Below are 18472 nucleotides of genomic sequence, written 5' to 3' on the forward strand. Positions count from 1 at the left end.
TGCCGCTACCTTGCATGCTGAGATCGCTACCCTTCTACGGAAGGGTGCGATAGAGCCTGTCCCTCCAGTTGAGATGAAGAAGGGGTTTTACAGCCCCTACTTCATCATACCAAAGTAAGGCGGTGGGTTGCAGTCAATCTTGGACCTGCGAGTACTGAACCGGGCCTTTCACAGACTCCCGTTCAAGATGCTGACTCAAAAACGCATTTTAGCGAGTGTCTGGCATCAAGATTGTTGCGCGGCGGTAGACCTGAAGGACGCATACTTCCACATCTTGGTCTTACCTCGACACAGACCCTTCCTGCAGTTTGCTTTCGAGGGCCGGGCGTACCAGTACAAGGTCCTCCCCTTCGGCCTGTCCAGATCACGCCGATCTGTCGCCCCCCTTGGACCTTGCATTTCTACGGGCAGGGGTTCCCCTAGAGCAGGTCACCAGGTGCGTTGTGGTTATGACGGATGCCTCCAAGATGGGCTGGGGCACCGTATGCAACGGGCACACAGCCGCCGGCTCCTGGACTGGCCCGCGGCTGCGTTGGCACATCAACTGCCTCAAGTTGTTGGCAGTACTGCTCGCCCTGCGGAGGTTCCACCCATTGATCCAGGGCAAGCACATGTTGGTCCGGACAGACAACATGGCGACGGTGGCGTACATCAACCATCAAGGCACAACTCGCCCGCCGTCTCCTCCTCTGGAGTCAGCAGTGCCTCAAGTCACTACAAGCCACTCACATCCCGGAGATAAGCAGATGGATCGGTGCTTTCCTTCCTGCAGGAAAGGCTGGAGGGGCGGCTGTCACCCTCCACCTTGAAGGTGTGTGTAGCCACCATTTCGGCACATCACGAGGCAGTGGATGGTAAGTATCTGGGGAAGCACGACTTGATCATCAGGTTCCTGAGAGGCTTGAATCCCTCCAGACCGTGCCTCATGCCCTCGTGGGACCTCTCTGTAGTCCTTCGGGGTATACAGGGTGCTCCCTTTGAGCCTTTGGAGTCAGTTGAGCTTAAGGCACTCTCTTTGAAGACTGCCCTCCTGACTGCACTCACTTCCATCAATAGGGTAGGGGACCTGCAGGCGTTCGTCAGCAAATCGTGCCTGGAGTTCGGTCCAGGTTACTCTCACGTGATCCTGAGACCCCGACTGGGCTATGTGCCCAAGGTTCCCACGACCCCATTTAGGGATCAGGTGGTGAACCTGCAAGCGCTGCCCCAGGAGGAGGCAGACCTAGCCTTGGCGTTGCTATGTCCGGTGTGTGCTTTACGCATCTATTTGGATCGCACAGAGCTTTAGAAGCTCCGAGCAGCTCTTTTATCTGCTTTGGTGGACAGCGGAAAGGAAGCATTGTCTCCAAACAGAAGATCGGCCACTGGGTCGTTGACGCCATCGTGATGGCATATCACGCCCAGGCTACGAGCCCACTCTACTAGGAGTGTAGCGGCTGGGCAATACCCAACACCTTTGCGAGGTTCTATAATCTCCGGGTCGAGCCAGTTTCGTCCCGTGTGTTGTCAGGTCCGAACAGGTAAGTTCTGGGACAGCTGGCCAGGTGTACCACTTGCGCATAGCACCTTTCCCCTCCCATGAGGTGAAGACGTGCGCTTTTGACTCCCAGTTGTGTTCACAAGTTGTGATCCCTGGATGACATTCCTCCTTAGCACTGTGGCAGACGAGTTTGCGGAGAAACTTGCTGCCGGCCCAGTACGTGTGCTAATTAGGCCCTATACTGAGGTAGGTGCTCCACATGTGGTGGTTCCCCGTAGGTGACCCCATGTGATATCTTCTGCTAAATCATTTCCCTGTCGGTAAACTGCATCTTCCTTGGGCAGAGGCCCCTCTGCCCCCAGTCACCATGTTTGTAGAAACTCCTGCCCCCTCGGGTAGGACCTACCATGGGACTTCTCTACATGACATACTTCTGACAAGACTCGGTAAGACCATGTGACGTATTTCCACTCAAAATACCCCCCTCCCCTTTTTTTCTCTGGGTGGGGTGTGGTCTCCGCGGTGTCTTCCCCTTGGGAGTGACACCCCCCGCCCCCCCGACGTAGACATTTACGGCCCCCAGTCGGTTAACAAATTCCACTCTTTTTGGGGTGCTCAGAACAAAACCTGAATGAGTGGTTGCATACCAGCTCCATTTATACCCGTATGTCCGGGGGAGTGGCATGCAAATTCCACTCGCCGATTCCCATTGGCCCATTGGCTCCCAAGAGTGACCCCTAGTGTCACTACATCGACACAACGTCTCGTTCCCTCCATCAGGGAATGGAGGTTACGAAAGTAACCAGGACGTTTTTCCACCATAATTATCATGTTTCAAGAAATAGACCTCTCAAATCCTATAACACAGATTTTTCAGGTAAATTGTTTACTCAAGCACTCAAACAAGGGTTAAGAAACTGATCTGTGAAAACATTCACAAATCAAGATGGTCTATTTAAGTCTAGTGTGACCCATATAGATGGTCATTTTGTAGAATTCTAAGAAGTTTATTGGTTTTATGGCTTATTTTATTCATATTTCACAATGCCAATATGCATAAAGCCATCAAACTGAGTCAAATCAATGTGTGAAAGTTTTCACAAATCCAGTTCTGTGGGAAACTAGTGTTTTCCACCATAATTATTATATTTCAAGAATGAGACCTCTCAAATCCTATAACAGATTTTTGTTGACTCCAAAACTCAAAAATTGTAAAGAGACAAAAACTGATATGTAAAAAAAATCACAAATCATCAAGGTATTTTTGAGCCTACTCTGACTTGTGAAGATGGTCAGTTTTTAGAATTATAAACTGATTTCCTATTATTACTCAAGGCAACGGGGATAGAGCAGTAAGACGCAATCAAACGTGACCAAATGTGATTGTGAAAGTTTTCACAAATCAGGCTCTATCTAAAACAAGTAAATTTGCATGAACCGGACTGCATGTTTGCTGGAAATGTGAAAGTGAAGAGTGAAAAGTGAGGAGCACTTATTTGTCACCGTCCTGACTTAAAAAGGCTTGACAGGAAAACAAACTGCTGTGGAAAATTTTTACAAATCAGACTGGTCAAGATGACAGTGGTTTCAGTCTTCTACAGTGGGCGTTCAACTTTTGGAGCTATTTGCATCAGAAAGTGAATAACCTCTTCCACACCAGTGGACACCTAGTGTAGAGTGGAGGGAGAGGACGGGTAGACCAAAGGAGAGTAGTTTGGTTACAATAGGTTAATAACATGTTGATCTGGCAATAAAAATTCCACATGAATAGCCGTGCGTCACTCTCTCTCTCTCCTCTCACTGAGCCGAGCTACCTAGTTCCGCTTTGCCTATTTGGCAAGCTCCTATCACCAACATCCATGCATCTTCATTAAATATGATACTGGATCATTTCACGTGCACACCCTGCTTTTGACAATGTAAAAAGTGTCTGTTATCAGATCTGTTGGAGTTGCAGTTTTTGTTCAGATTGTCAGCCAAAATTTCCCAAGAGTCCCGAGCATTTTAGAAATCCCTGCAGGGATTTTTAACAGAGTCTGTACAGAGATATTCATTTTGTTAAACAGTAGTGATATAAGATTTTGATATAAGACCTTGAAACGTACTTCACGCAAGTACGCAAACGCAGACACGAGCACTTGGCCATCGCATACGTGTACTCTTGCGTTGCTCTGGCAGTTACAAATCTCAGACCACAAGTCAAGTCATTTTTATTTGTATAGCGCTTTTCACAACATACATTGTTTCAAAGCAGCTTTACAGAAAATCATGCATTAACAAAAAATTTAACTGTAAAATCTTTAAAGTCTGATCATTGTGGAGTTTAAATATGATTGTAAATTGTGTATAAAAATTAAATAATTAAATAACAATTGTATTTAGAACCCCTGTGAGCAAGCTGAAGGAACACAACACTCTATAAGATGCTGGTTAATTGAGAAATTAACCTTGGGAGAAACCAGGCTCACTGTGGGGGCCAGTTCCCCTCTGGCTAAACAACATGAATATAATGCCAATATTAGTTATTTGTGTGCAGTGCAAGTCATGGTTTAAAAATTTTAAACTAAGTAAGTGTTAAGATCCAGTGTTTAATAAAAGATTTTTATGAACTGTAAGATTAATGACTAATATCTTTGAAGTCCATCCTGGATTAACTGCAGAAGTTCACATTGATGCATTGTCCTTTGTTATTTGGCTGATGAAGGCTTTTGTTGGCAATTAAATGAGTCTATGTATTAAATTTCAGGAGTGTAGTCCATTATAAGACCAAGGTGATGCAGGCAGAGATCTATGAGGTGCATCGCAGTTCAACCGGCAGGTCATTTCGATGAGGTTCGGTAGGGTCCATCCTAATTCCAAGGTTCAGGCAGTGGCATATGAAGTATCCGATGTCTTACAGTTGGAGTTGGCATCAATTCATCCTCTGAAGTCCTTTGTAAAAGACTGAAGTCATGTCTGGCTAGCACCGGCTGTAGTTTGTCATCATCATACAGCAACACGTAGCAGTGGAGGCCGACACCAAGCAGGAACGAAGCTGGATCTGGCCGGCTCTGGTAACCTCGGGATATGAACATACTGGAACACAGTACACTGAACTGAGAATTGCCTCTTTCGGATATAATACTGAGAACTGCTGATCAGTGAGCAGCTGATGAGCATGCGTGAACCGAGTACTTGAATGAGGGGGCGAAATGTTTCAGTCGAGAGATGCAAACAAATTTTACTATGAGCATGCAGATTATATCTGAAATTGTTATGAGCTGGATCATGGTTTCTGTAAAAATGGGTGAGTTGATTAAGACTAGTTTAATCACTTTATATGCTTTAGACATGTGTAGAACATCCGCGTTTGTATATCAGTGTCGGTATTGGGTGTATTAGATCACTGAATGAAACACTGATGACAATAAACATCCTTAATATTATAACTTAATTAAATAAAATGTAATAATCAGCAATATGCGTTTACATATGGCTTTATTGAATGTGTTTGTGCGTGTATTTTACGACGCCGGCGTATTAGCATTATGCATAGTGACGTCATTATGCGATGACGTAAATTAACTGGTGAATAATTTTTTTAACCGGTTCGCGGAAAAGAATCAGACTTCCCATCACCATTAGTCATTACAAGTCAGGTGCCTACATTTACGGATGCAGCCCGGATGTGGTAGGTGAGTCGATAGTTGAGGAGTGGGGAGACACGGAGAAAAGACAATTTCGTTTGAATGGACTGGAGACAAAAAGTCTTATATATTTTTTGAAAAGATTCAACTCAAATTGCTGCCCGAGTCCACCATGATAGATGTTGACTGAAAGAAGAAAATCCGCTCTAGTGCCACTTGCGGCAATGCTGTGAAAGCAGCGCATACTTGCGATGTGTTATGAATTGAGCGCTGACACATTTCACAAAGCAACGATGCTTGAAATCAAGTTTGCATAGCAATGTGCATCTGCGTTCACATACTTGCGTAGAGTATGTTTGGGCCTTTAGTCATTCATTCAATACAGATATTCATTTCCCATTAAACTCACTCAACTCACGGCCAAGTACATATTACAGTCTATTAATGCCCATCTGTGACTATGTTTCAATTTTGTTTAATTTGTCTACCACAAGCTGTCATTGTGGCATCTAAGCTGCACTCTAGTCACTCTGAGTTTTACTGCTATGCCTCAGGGATGAAGCACGCCCCCCTCATTTCCATACAGACAAAGAAATGTTGAAATAAATTAATGTAAAAATAAACAAATGTAGAAATAAATAATTAAGGGAATAAATAAATGTGGCAATAAATTAATACAATTAAACATAAATAAGGCAATAAAAGTATAAATGCTTTTGTATGTCGGATTTTAACATTTATTTATGTATTTATATGTACACTTTTTTCATTTTTTACATTTATTTGCTTATATTTATTTATTTATTTATTTATTTATTTATTTTAATAATGGCAGTCCTCGTCCTCCATATTTCCAGGCCCGGTTCTACGGGGGTGCTTGAGGGTACTTAGCACCCTCAAACTAACCTTAGAGCACCCTCAGTTGCAGACCAGGGCAAACTACTGCCCACGGGTCGATTTATCATGAACGTGTTTTATTAGATCTTTCATTTATCTGGCTTTGGGATCTATCGTGCATCCACAAGCGTTTAATATGCTCAGGGTTGCCAGATAATAGATGAAACATCCCAATCACAGATATATACCTGCACAAATTGGAAATATTTCACCTTATCAGTTAGTTTTACTAACACATGATAGAAAAGTAGCAGCAAAACTTCAAGCAATCACAGAATGGTCCCAACAGTCAGTACACACTTCAGAAAATTGTGCATCATTCATTAAGTGCATGAGTGCACCGCTACTTCTGGGCTTAAAAAATACAAATATGCAGAACTTTTTATCTTCTCTCTTCCATGTTCTACTTAACGGCTGATGTGGCCCCTGTACCAAAATAATCGCACACCTCTGCTCAACTGAATATGTAAGACTAATAACTGGCAAGCAGATTTCCCAGCAAACACACAAAATGCTGCATCAAAACTTATAAACGTCTATGATTTTGCAAATCAGTATGTCCTTATCTGCAGGCGCAGCATTTTGCTGTTATTTTCAGCGACAGATCATGTGATGAAAAAAAAACATTTGTACATAAAAAAAAAAAAAAAACCTTTCTTTACATTGTTTTAGTAGCCTAATATTTAAACATGATTTAATGAATAAAAAATTAAAAAAATTATTACGATACATCTCCACTTTATACAGAGCACCCTCACTATTTTCAGAAGCACCCTCAGTGATTTTGATCTAGAACAGGGCCTGCATATTTCACCTGTCATCAATCATTTTGCTCGAGTCATAATGTTTGTCAATTGAGGGTGCTATTGTGCCACTGTTGAATTTGACAGCCACAGGAACAAACAATGCTGCTCTTTTGCTCAGGTTTGGTCTCAAAATTATCTTTGGTGGGCGGGGTTTTGGAATGAGGGTGCATGGCTAATTCAATGGCTCAGTCAAGTGAAAGCTTCAGAATGATAAAACCACTTACAGCACCTTTAAGATGATGCTTACTCAAAATAACTACTTCAGAAAAAAGTCAACCATTTCCTGTTAATTTCAAACACGTTTGGCATTTTATTACATTTCAAGTATTCTATAAACAAACTAATCTCTATTATGATTGCATGAGCCAGTGTGAGCCCATTTTTCATAACAAATCTATTCGCCCCACTTAAAAAAAAACAATGTGTTTAATAGGGGCCTTTAGCCCCTGCAACAGGGGGGCTTTTTACCCCAAATACTATCCTTTCACTTATTGTGACTTTCACTTAGTGTATTACTTATTACCCTTTAGCCCTGTTGTACCCTACTATGAATATTTTTATTTTAAAAAAGGGATACACATAAATGAAAATTCTGTCATTTTCTAACCCTCAACTTATTCCAAATCCATATAACTGTCTTCCATTGAACACAAAATGAGATGGTAAGCAGTATGTTAGTCATCATTCACTTTCATTGCACCTTTTTTTTCATACAATGAAATTAAATGGTGACTGAGGTTGTTATTCTGCAGAAAATCTCCTTTTGTGTTCTATGGAAGAAAGACAGTCATATCCCAGTTAGCAAGGTGACATTGATACAATGTTTATTTTTCCTTCAAACCGTTATTTTGGTTGAGACTGAAATTTCAATGTTTAATGTATGTTGGATCAACATTGAAATTTTGATGAAAGCCAACAGCACATATGAGTGGTCACAGTGACACTGAATTAGCATTGATGTAGTTGATGACCACAAAATCATGGATCATGTGTACTTCTCAATATTCTAATAGATGCTTCCTCATTAGTGGAAAACACAGGTGCATCCTATAAGTCTTGTTTGTTGAACCACTTGATGCACACACATTAATTCTCTGGCACAATTTCAAACAATGGTGTTCATCTACCTTATTATCTCTCTCTCCTTTTGTTTTGCTGGCTTGTAAAATATTTATGGATGTCAAGGAATTTTGGCTCATGGGGGATTATTGCAATGGAGTATCACTCAAAACGCCATGAGATATGTGTCCATTTGCATAATTTATTACATGGCCAATGCCAGTACACTCCAAAGAAGGAATTATTGCAGATGTTTTAGTAGATGGTGCTTCAGATTATTATTTTTCCCAGCTGATACCCATTGTAGATATGTGTTCGCACCTTCGTTCGTGGACTGCATCACTTCTGCCTTATTTTTAATTTGTCGATTTGTCGCAGATTTGCAAGCAAGGATTTTTTTTTTTTGCATCGAATAATCGAATAAAATCAAGTAATCGTGACAGCCCTAGCTGAATCGGTGTGTTGTGTATTTTGTTGATTCATGTTTTTTATTTTTAAATGTTTAGTTCCTGTTTCCCTTGTCATGTGATTCCTGTTTTCTCTCCATGTTCATGTGTCATGTTTTCATTGGTTTATTGTTAAATTAGCTTGTTATGAGTTCTGTTTGTTCATTGGTTTATGTTCTCCCATGTCTTGTATTTAAGCCCTCATGTTTGCATTGTCTAGTTGTCAAGTATTGTATGTATGTGGATGTGTTTCTTTCTAGCCAAGCCAAGCCAAGCCAAGCCAAGCCATGTTATGTTATGTTTATGTCAAGTTTTAAGTCTAGTCAAGTTCATGTTTCACGTTTATAGTTAGGGTTTTGGTTTCGCTTTTGTAAATAAAACTGCACTTGGGGTCTTCATCTTCACGTCTTCATCATTGCCATTACCAGCGCAGCCAGCATCGTTACACAGTGACATTAAAATAGATTTTTTTATTGAAATTTCAAAATTGATTCAACATTAAATCGGGACAAAAGTGATATGAAACCAACATCACATTGTAACGTTTATTCAGTGCCATTAACGTTGACACATCAACATTGACTTAGCATTGTTTCAATGGTTGTTTGCTATCTAGAATGGATTTGGAGCAATATGAAGATGAGTCAATGACAGATTATTTTTGTGAACTACCGCTTTAAATATTGAGGAAGGATGGTCAATGTTCTGATGATAATAATCACAGTAAATACAAAAGCACTTTATTCCATTTTAGGGTTTGAACATCTGCTGTTTGCTACAAATATTTATAAGCATACTTTAAAAGACTTTAAAGTAGAGTATACAAATTAACAGGAAAGACCTTGGATCTTCAGGCTTATCCACTGATAAACACCACCAAAATATAGAGTATAATAATACAAAATAATAATTATTGTGAATTTATTGTCTCAGTCAATTCACATTTGTTTTTATAAGACTGATTTTTATTTCTTTTGATAGATCTACTGTATCAAATTGCCGCTCTTTGAGCTTTGACATAGTAGATTTCATGTGGCAGTTCAGCCTCCAAATCAGCCAGAGGGAAACTACAACGAACAGTCAGGACTGCTGAGAGGATTCCCACCCTCCAAGACCTGTACGTCTCCAGAGTGAGGAAATGTGCAGGTAGAATCACTCTGGACCCCACACACCCTGCCCACTCCCTCTTTGAACTGTTGCCCTCTGGCCGGCGCTACAGAGAACTCAGTGCCAGGACATCCAGGCACAGGCCATTTACCACATGAAGTAAACAGCCTTCAGGACTACCCATAGTGCAGTAATGTAAACAAATATCTCATGTACATACTGTATGTAAATTCACATATTTAGTTCAATAAATGTACATAAACCTACCTTGCATAAATATTACCACTTGCACATGTACAGTACATATGCCATTCTATGTTATATTTTTTTGCACAACCCCAATTCCAAAAAAGTACAGTATGAACAATGCTAATAAAAACTAAAATTTGTGATTTGTAAATTATATTCACCCTTTGCTATATTGAAAGCACTACAACTACACATTATATGTGAATTTCATTGTTTGTTTGTTTTTTAATGTACAGTCATTTCAAATCAGATTATTGCAACACGCTCCAAAAAAGTTGGGACAGTTGAGTGTTTTCCACTGTGAAACATCACCATTTCTTCTAATAACACTTATTAAGCATTTGGGCACTGAAGACACAAGTTTGTTAAGTTTAGAAAGTGGAATTTTCTCCCATTCATCCATTATGGAGGTCTTTAGCTGCACAACTGTACGGGGTCTTCATTACCATATGGGGTGCTTCATAATGCGCCACACATTCTCAGTTGGAGACCGGTCAGGACTGCAGGCAGGCCAAAATAGCACACACACTCTATGCTTACACAGCCATGCACTTGAAATCCGGGCAGTATGTGGTTTGAAGTTGTCCTGCTGGAAAATGCATGGACGTCCCTGGAAAAGACTGTGCTGGATGGCAGTATATGTTGCTCCAAAATTTTTACATATCTGTCTGCATTCATGGTGTTCTCACAGATGTGCGAGTTACCCATGCCATGGGCACTGACACACCCCTGGCCCATACAGACACTGGCTTTTGGATCTGACGCTAATAACAGCTTGGATGGCCCTTTTCCTGTTTGGCCCAGATAACACGACGACTTTGTTTTTCAAAAACTTTTTGAAATGTGGACTCTTCAGACCAAAAAACTACTTTACATCTAAGATGAGACCGAGCCCAGAGAAGTCGGCAGTGCTTCTGGACAGTGTTGATGTAGGGCTTCTGCTTTGCATAGTAAAGTCCTAACTTGCATCTGTGGATGCAGCAGCGAGTGGTGTTGACTAACAAAGGTTTACTAAAGTAATCCCAAGCCCATGTTCATTACATCCATTACAGATGAATGCCGTTTTTTAAGACAGTGACATCTGAGGGATCAGAGATCACACACATTCAGAAATGGTTTTAATCTTGCCCTTTACGCACCGAGATTTGACCAGATTCTTTGAATCTTTTAACTATATTGTGCACTGTAGAGGGTGAAATGCCCAAAATCCTTCCAATTTGTCTTTGGGAAACATTGTTCTTAAAGTGCTGGATTATTTGCTGAAGCATTTGTTGGCAAACTGACAAGTCTTGAACGATACTTGCTCTTGAAAGACTAGGCTGTTTTTGGAGGATCCTTATACAGTATTATGACACAATTGCCTCACCTGTTTAACATCTCCTGTTTCACATCGCCTTTCAACTCATCAAATTGTTATTAGTCTTAAATTGCCCCTCTCTCAACTTTTTTGGAGCGTTGCAATCATCTGATTTGAAATAACTGTAAATTTTCAAAAAAAAACTATGAAATTCACAAGGTAAAACATCAAATAATGTATAGTTGTAGTACTTTCGATATAGCACAGGGTGAATACAGTTTACAAATCACTCCTTTATATTTTATTATCATGTTTCATACTGTCCCAACCTTTTTGGAATTGGGGTTGTATGTCTATTTATACCCTTACCTTGTTTTATGTTCTGTCTCACTGTAATGTTCTGTGTGCACTTGTTTCTCCTATCACAAAAAAATAAATAATAATAATTATTGTGTACGTGAGCACACTTGGCAATAAAGCTCATTCTGATTCATAACGAATCTAATGTCCACCCGTCCCACCCATTTATGATGCATATGAATGCTTATATTGGGCACCATAAATTGCATGTTTTAGACCCAGAGAAAGCTAGAAGCACTGTAAAAATGTATTGTTATTGAGAGAAACACAATGTAAGTCAAATAAAACATGGAGAAGTTGCTATTATTAATGTGTAACTACAAATGTTTTGCTGAAATTTGCATTTGTTCGATGGAAATTAAGATGAATTCACAATCTCATTGCAACCCATCTCGTTGCTCTCCACATAGCAGATAGTTGATACTTCGAAGATCTCCAAAATGGTCACTTTTTCATGATTGAAGACAATTCCAGAATCATGCTCTGAAAAAGTAAAATAATTATATTTACTTTATGAATTTATGTACATTAAACTACAAATAAATCTACAAAATCAATATCTGGCTTAAGATGCTTCCACATTACTCAAATAACCTGAACCCGAGTGAAGTGTCAGGGTTGCACCTCTGTCAAGCTTTATAATGCGCCGCTCAAAGTTCAAACAAATTTCAACTTTGACCCCTTTGACACTGACCTTTTGAAGCGGCAGCCAATGATTACTGGACAGTTCAGGTGATTTATCAGTACATGGGTGATGTCAGCGCTAAAATCAAAACAAGACGTTCTCTGCTTCACTTTTTATGTAGAGGTCAAAGCAGCGCTTGACGCTTGCATTGAGAACCCCAGCAATAAGGCAGCTAATATTAAGTGCAGCTCTGTTCTGTTAAACACATGGTGTATAGGGTGAGTACAGATAAAGTGTGACACTTAAAGAAATCAACATTATGCCACAAATGCTGTTGATTGACTTAACTTATATTGAACCCAGAATATTCCCTATGGTTTAGTATTTATTTCTTCCTATTTCCTCATATAGTGTAGTAAAGATCGCTATTTAAAACTATTTTAAAACAATGGCAATTTGTCCCACTTAAATTTCCCACTTTACATCCATACATCGTAATGTTTTGCTTTAATTTGTTCAGATTTTAACTAATTGTGTGTTTACTCAACAGTAAAAAGAATGTTTGGTTACATTGTTGGGTTCCAAAGCCATGTAAGGTGGGTTATGTTGTATTCCTCTACTTACCATTGACATTCTTCGTCCACTGGCCGGGGGTGGTGTCATAGCTGGGCTCTCCCCTTGAACAAGATGCTTGGCCTCTGCGTTCGATCCACTCTTGGAGGATGGACTACCCGACGGACTCTCAGAGAGCCCCCGTGACATAAAGCTGGCTTTCCTTGCAGTGGGATAGTTCCCACTGTCTGGAGAATCGCTCTCCTCACTGAAGTCTTTACACTGACTGACCCGGCTCTGTTTCCGCAGGGCATTCCGAAGAGCTGCTGGTATCTCTATGTGACTGGCTTGGAGTGAGTTTCTGGGCTGCTGACCAACATTTTGGGGCTGTCCAGAGCCTTTGGGCCCAGAGCCCTCACTGCTGCAGGATTGTGGACGGTTGTCTAAACTGGAGCGAAATTCTGTGGCACCCAGCTGATGGGGAGCCTGAAACTCAGGCTGGCTTGGAAGACGGGTCTGCCTGGGATGCTGGTCAGATCCAGGAGGATCGTTGTTTAGCACCTCTTGACTACATGGAGGGGTGGGCATTGGCATGTAGAGAGGCAAAGGTTCCATCTGTCCATCAGGCACCACAGCAAAGGAAGTGTGCGTTAAATGCATATGTTTTTGTGGTGAGGAATTGGTAAGCACAAACACCTGTTGGACCATGGAATTTTTCTTTGATATACAAATACTGTCATCATCTCCACCGTACTTGGAGCCATATATGCTCTGCTTGATCTTTTTGACACCAAGATGGAATATCTCCAGGAGATTGAGTAACAGGGAAACCCCTGCAATGACCAACATGAAAATCATGAAGATGTTCTTCTCTGTTGGCCGGGAAACAAAGCAATCTATGCTGTTGGGGCAGGGGTCACGCTCACATTTGTATAACGGGGTCAGTCCGATACCATAGAGCATGTACTGCCCCACTATGAATCCCACCTCCACCACTGACCTAGTTAGAATATGCAACACATATGTACGCAGTAAGGAACCCCTCAAAGGGGCCTTCCTCACTTTCTTCTGTTCTTCCAGCTTCTTAAGCTCCTTCTCGATCCTCTTATGCTCCTCAAAAATAGCTTCCATCTCATCCAGCTCCGCCTTTAGCTGAGCTTTCTTCTTGTGGCGCTCCTTCTCCAGAGCTCGGAGTCGGTAGAGCGCGTGTCCCATGTAAACCAGGGATGGTGAGGAGACAAAGATAATCTGTAAGACCCAGTATCGGATAAGGGATATGGGGAATGCCAGGTCATAGCAGACATTCTTGCATCCAGGTTGCTCCGTGTTGCACACAAACTCACTTTGCTCATCATCCCAAACATCTTCTGCGGCGACTCCGAGCACAAGCATGCGAAAAATGAAAAGAATAGTAAGCCAGATTTTGCCCACAATAGTGGAGTGAATGTGAACTTCCTCCAAGATGCTCCCCAACAAGTTCCAATCTCCCATTTTCACATGGTCTAAAACTGGAAGGGTTTTAATGAGGGTTATTAACATCGTTGCATCTGCAAACAAATGCTGCTAGACCATTTCTCAAAACTAACTTCACATTGCCATATTTTCAACTGCTTTCAACCAACTGGTTTCAAAGAGATTTTTAGTGTATGTATGAAATTAGTTACCCTCAAGTTCTATTCAACTACGTTCATCAACTTCGGACATGTTCCACAAAGTCTGACAACCAGAACGTGTCCACATACTTTTTGTCTTTATTTTTAACACACTATATCAATTGTTTAATAATTTCAAACTATACATCTTTTTGTTAAATGTTTTGCTGGAAAAGTGTGTTTGTGCTATATTTACTTACAATAAATTTGCCATTGGTATGATATTTTGTTGTAAAATCCAGAGACATTCATACATTTATAAGTGTTATAACTTTTTGGGCCACTGTATTTTAAGTTATGGGTGTCTTACATCAGTACATGTAAACAAGATAAACCTGATTACATTATATCACATATTACATAGGAAAGGTAAGATTGATTTAATGTAGAAAAAATAAAAACTTACATTATTGTTGTACACACAAAGAGCTCTCAGCATCAACACATAAATACTAAAATGACATCATAAAAGTCCAGTATCCTTTTACCATCATGGGAGAAATTAGCCTTTCTCTGTCGACATCGCTTTGATGAATGAAGTCCAGATTCTCTGTGCTCTGAACTCACAACACTGCCATCGATCTGTGGGATGGATGGTAGCTACACTGATGGGGCTAATTTGCATCACGACTGTTGATGGGAGGTCATGTCAGCAACAGTCCCAAATACCCCAAAACCTGTGATATTTATTTGTGGAAATAAGGATATATGTTAAGCTAAATAATAATTTGCTCTTGTAAATTCTGAACACAGTCTATATTATTTCACGTGTGTAATATGGGCATACAATTAAAACATTGGATATTTTTGGAGTTACATACTACTCTAACTACAGAATGTTTACAATGCACAATATGTACATTTTCTGTATGAATGAAATACCCAGATGTCTACTGCCAAAATGTGCAGCATACATCAAAGTACACAACATAAAATACTGTATCCCACATTGCAATGCATTCAACTTCACCTTCCATTTGCAGTTTGACAAATTAAGGAACAACAGCCGCAGTTGTTGCTCTTTTTTGACTCATTATTTAATCTGAAAGACAAAACGTCTTTCATAGCATAAAATTTAGTTCAAAATGCAAATTAACCATCTTTATTTTCAAGATGATAACTGACTCACATACAGCATAATGAGGTCACATTACATCAATGTAGCATACACTGAAAACTCTTTGAAACATTTAGCATTGCATAATGTCTACTGTTTCACTTACTCTCTTTTTTCAAAAGTAGGCAGTATACACTGTATTCAATAAGTAATACGCTAGTATTACATTCTGAACATAGCCATAGTGTCTAGACCAGACATGATGATCAATGAGTCATGTCCAATTTCATAGTCAAATTCCTGAAGGGATATTTTTGGCTTTTCTGTAGTCTGAGGGTGATGTAACAAGAGATAGTACAGATAAATATTTAATTTAAGTGAAGTTCAAAAATTGAATACCATTTAGCTTCACATAAATTACACTCCACTAGGTGCAACGTTCAGATTGAATTACAGACTGCTGCTGCAGTCAATTTACTTTTATAGCAGCTTTTTTCAATGTTAATTTAGATTTAAAATGAATCAGTTGAATCTGCTAAACATACATTATGCATAAATGTGCATTAAAAGTTACAGACACAATTATTATGATGTAATAAAGTTAATTAATTTTAGTCTAGAAATTCTCACATATTATTTCAGAAATGGTTAAAGATTCAGTTTACTTTATCTATTTGCACACGCAAGTCGTTATATTAGCTACCTGTTTTGTATTATTTAGAAAATTCTGCTAATTACTTACAAAGCTTTGAATGGTTTAGCTCAGAGATGCCCAAACCAGGGCCCACGGGCTAAAATTGGCCCGTGATGACCTTTGATTTGGCCCGCCTTGCGATAAATGACAAGAGGGGGAAAATGAAAAGAAGCACATTTTCATTGCATTAATTCAGCAGATTGCAGAGTAATGTTTTTTATATAATGAAATCATAAAGGAGGGGAACCAGGGCAACTTTCATATTTTAATATAACACAGTTTGCACGGCCAGAAATTCCGTGAATTGTGGGCAGGGCCGGAGTGGCAATCGGGAAGATCGGGAGAATTCCTGCTGGACCGGTCAAAAATTGGGCCGGTTAGGTCCGCATGTCGATTGACAAACTTTCATCATATGTCGCATAACAATTGCCAACAGTATGTAACATCCGGTATTTAAAGGATCAGAATTGTGTTCTGTATTATAGCGGACGCAGTCTGTATTTTATCATCTCACACCCAAACAAATGAGAGTGTAGCCTGTGAGAGATGAAACGTCCTGGTTACTTGCGTAACCTCTGTTCCCTGATGGAGATGTAGTGACACTAGGGGTCACTCTTGGGAGCCCGAAACACCTCTGGTCTTTGAAAAAGGGCCAATGAAAATTGGCGAGTGGAATTTGCATGCCACTCCCCCGGACATATGGGTATAAAAGGAGCTGGTATGCAACCACTCATTCAGGTTTTGTGCTGAGGAGCCGAGACAAGGTCCCGACCATTTCAGCGGGTAGTCCAGCGTTGTGGCAGGAGGGACACAACGTCTCATTCCCTCCATCAGGGAACGGAGGTTACGCAACTAACCAGGACGTTCCCTATCTGTCACTCACTCGACGTTGTGTCGATGTAGTGACACTAGGGTTCCCTATACGAAACGCCACAACTGGCTGAACTGTGTTACGTGAACTGGCGGTGTGTGACGGCAGACCACTGTGTGCCTCATAGCCAGCGCAACAGGCCATCATGTAACCTCCCCCAACACTGTTATGAGTGTCGAACGGCCCTTCAGGGACAAGTCGATTGCCCAAAAGATAGAGCCAGGCTGGCCCAGTCGTGGCCTCTTATCCTCTCTTTTTTTTTTCTCTCCCCAAAAAAAGAGTGAAATTTGTTAACCGACTGGGGCCACCAGGTCTACGTCAGGGGGGTGTCACTCCCGCCAGGGGGGGGGGTGATTTTGAGTGGAAATACGTCACATGGTCTTGCCCAGCTTTTTCGGAAGTATGTCATGTGGAGAAGTCCCATGGTAGTTCCTACCCTACGGGGGAGGAGTTTCTACAAACATGGTGACTGGGGCAGAGGGGCCTCTGCACAAGGAAGATGCAGTTTACCAACAGGGAAACAAATTAGCGGAAGATATACGTCGCATGGGGTTATCTATGGGGAACCAACACATGCAGAGCACCTACCCCAGTACAGGGCTTATTAGCACATGTACTGAGCCGGCAGCGAGTTTCTCCGCAAACTCGTCTGCCACAGGGCTCGGAGGAAGTCATCCAGGGAACACAGTTTGTGAACACTACTGGGAGTCAACAGTGCACGTCTTCAGCTCAGGGGAGGTGAATGGCACTATGCGCAAGCGATACACCTGGCCAGCTGTCCCGGACTTACCTGCTTGTGCCTGCCACTACACGGGACGAAACCGGTTCCACCCGGAGATTGTAGAACCTCGCAAAGGTTTTGCCCAGCCTGCTGCTCTGCAAATGTCTGTTAGAGAGGCACCACTGGTCAAGGCCCAGGAGGCTTCCACACTCCTGGTAGAATGGGCTCGTAGCCCTGTCGGGGGCGGCACGTCCTGAGCGTGATATGCCATTGCTATGGCGTCAATGACCCAGTGGGCGATCCTCTCCTTGGGAACAGAGCTTCCTTTCCACTGTCCACCAAAGCAGACAAAGAGCTGCTCAGAGACTCTAAAGCTCTGTATGCGATCCAAATAGATGCATAAAGCGCGCACCGGACACAGCAACATCAGGGCTGGGTCTGCCTCCTCCTGGGGCAGTGCTTGCAGGTTCACCACCTGGTCCCTAAAAGGGGTCGTGGGAACCTTGGGCACATAGCCTGGTCGGGGTCTCAGGATCACGTGAGAGTAGCCCGGACCAAACTCCAGGCATGTTTGCTGACAGAGAACAGTTACAGGTCTCCTACCCTCTTGATGGAAGTGTGCGCAGTCAGGAGGGCAGTCTTTAAAGAGAATGCCTTAAGCTCAGCTGACTGCAGGGGCTCAAAGGGGGCTCCCCTTAGACCCTGAAGAACTACAGAGAGGTCCCATGAGGGAATGAGGTGCGGTCTGAAGGGATTCAACCACCTGGCACCTCTCAGGAACCTGCTGATCAGGTCGTGCTTCCCTAAGGACTTATCATCCACTGTGTCGTGGTGTGCCGCTATAGCGGCTACATACACCTTCAAGGTGGAGGGTGACAGCCACCCTTCCAACCTCTCCTGCAGGAAAGAAAGCACCGAACCGACTGCGCATCCCTGGAGGTCTTCGCGTTGGGAAGAACACCACTTAGCGAAC

At 41.7% G+C, this 18472-nt stretch overlaps 1 protein-coding gene across 1 annotated transcript; it reads right to left on the bottom strand.

Moving 5' to 3' along the window:
• Positions 1–11771: 11771 nt before the first annotated feature.
• Positions 11772–13995, bottom strand: LOC127416170 (gap junction alpha-10 protein-like). Its single transcript, XM_051655362.1, has 2 exons — positions 12577–13995; positions 11772–11810 (listed from the first exon to the last, which is right to left on the bottom strand). The coding sequence occupies exons 1-2, from the start codon at positions 13993–13995 to the stop codon at positions 11772–11774; spliced, it is 1458 nt and encodes a 485-aa protein (XP_051511322.1).
• Positions 13996–18472: the final 4477 nt, after the last annotated feature.

Source organism: Myxocyprinus asiaticus, chromosome 25, assembly GCF_019703515.2.
Source record: "Myxocyprinus asiaticus isolate MX2 ecotype Aquarium Trade chromosome 25, UBuf_Myxa_2, whole genome shotgun sequence".
NCBI classification, from domain to species: Eukaryota; Metazoa; Chordata; class Actinopteri; order Cypriniformes; family Catostomidae; genus Myxocyprinus; species Myxocyprinus asiaticus.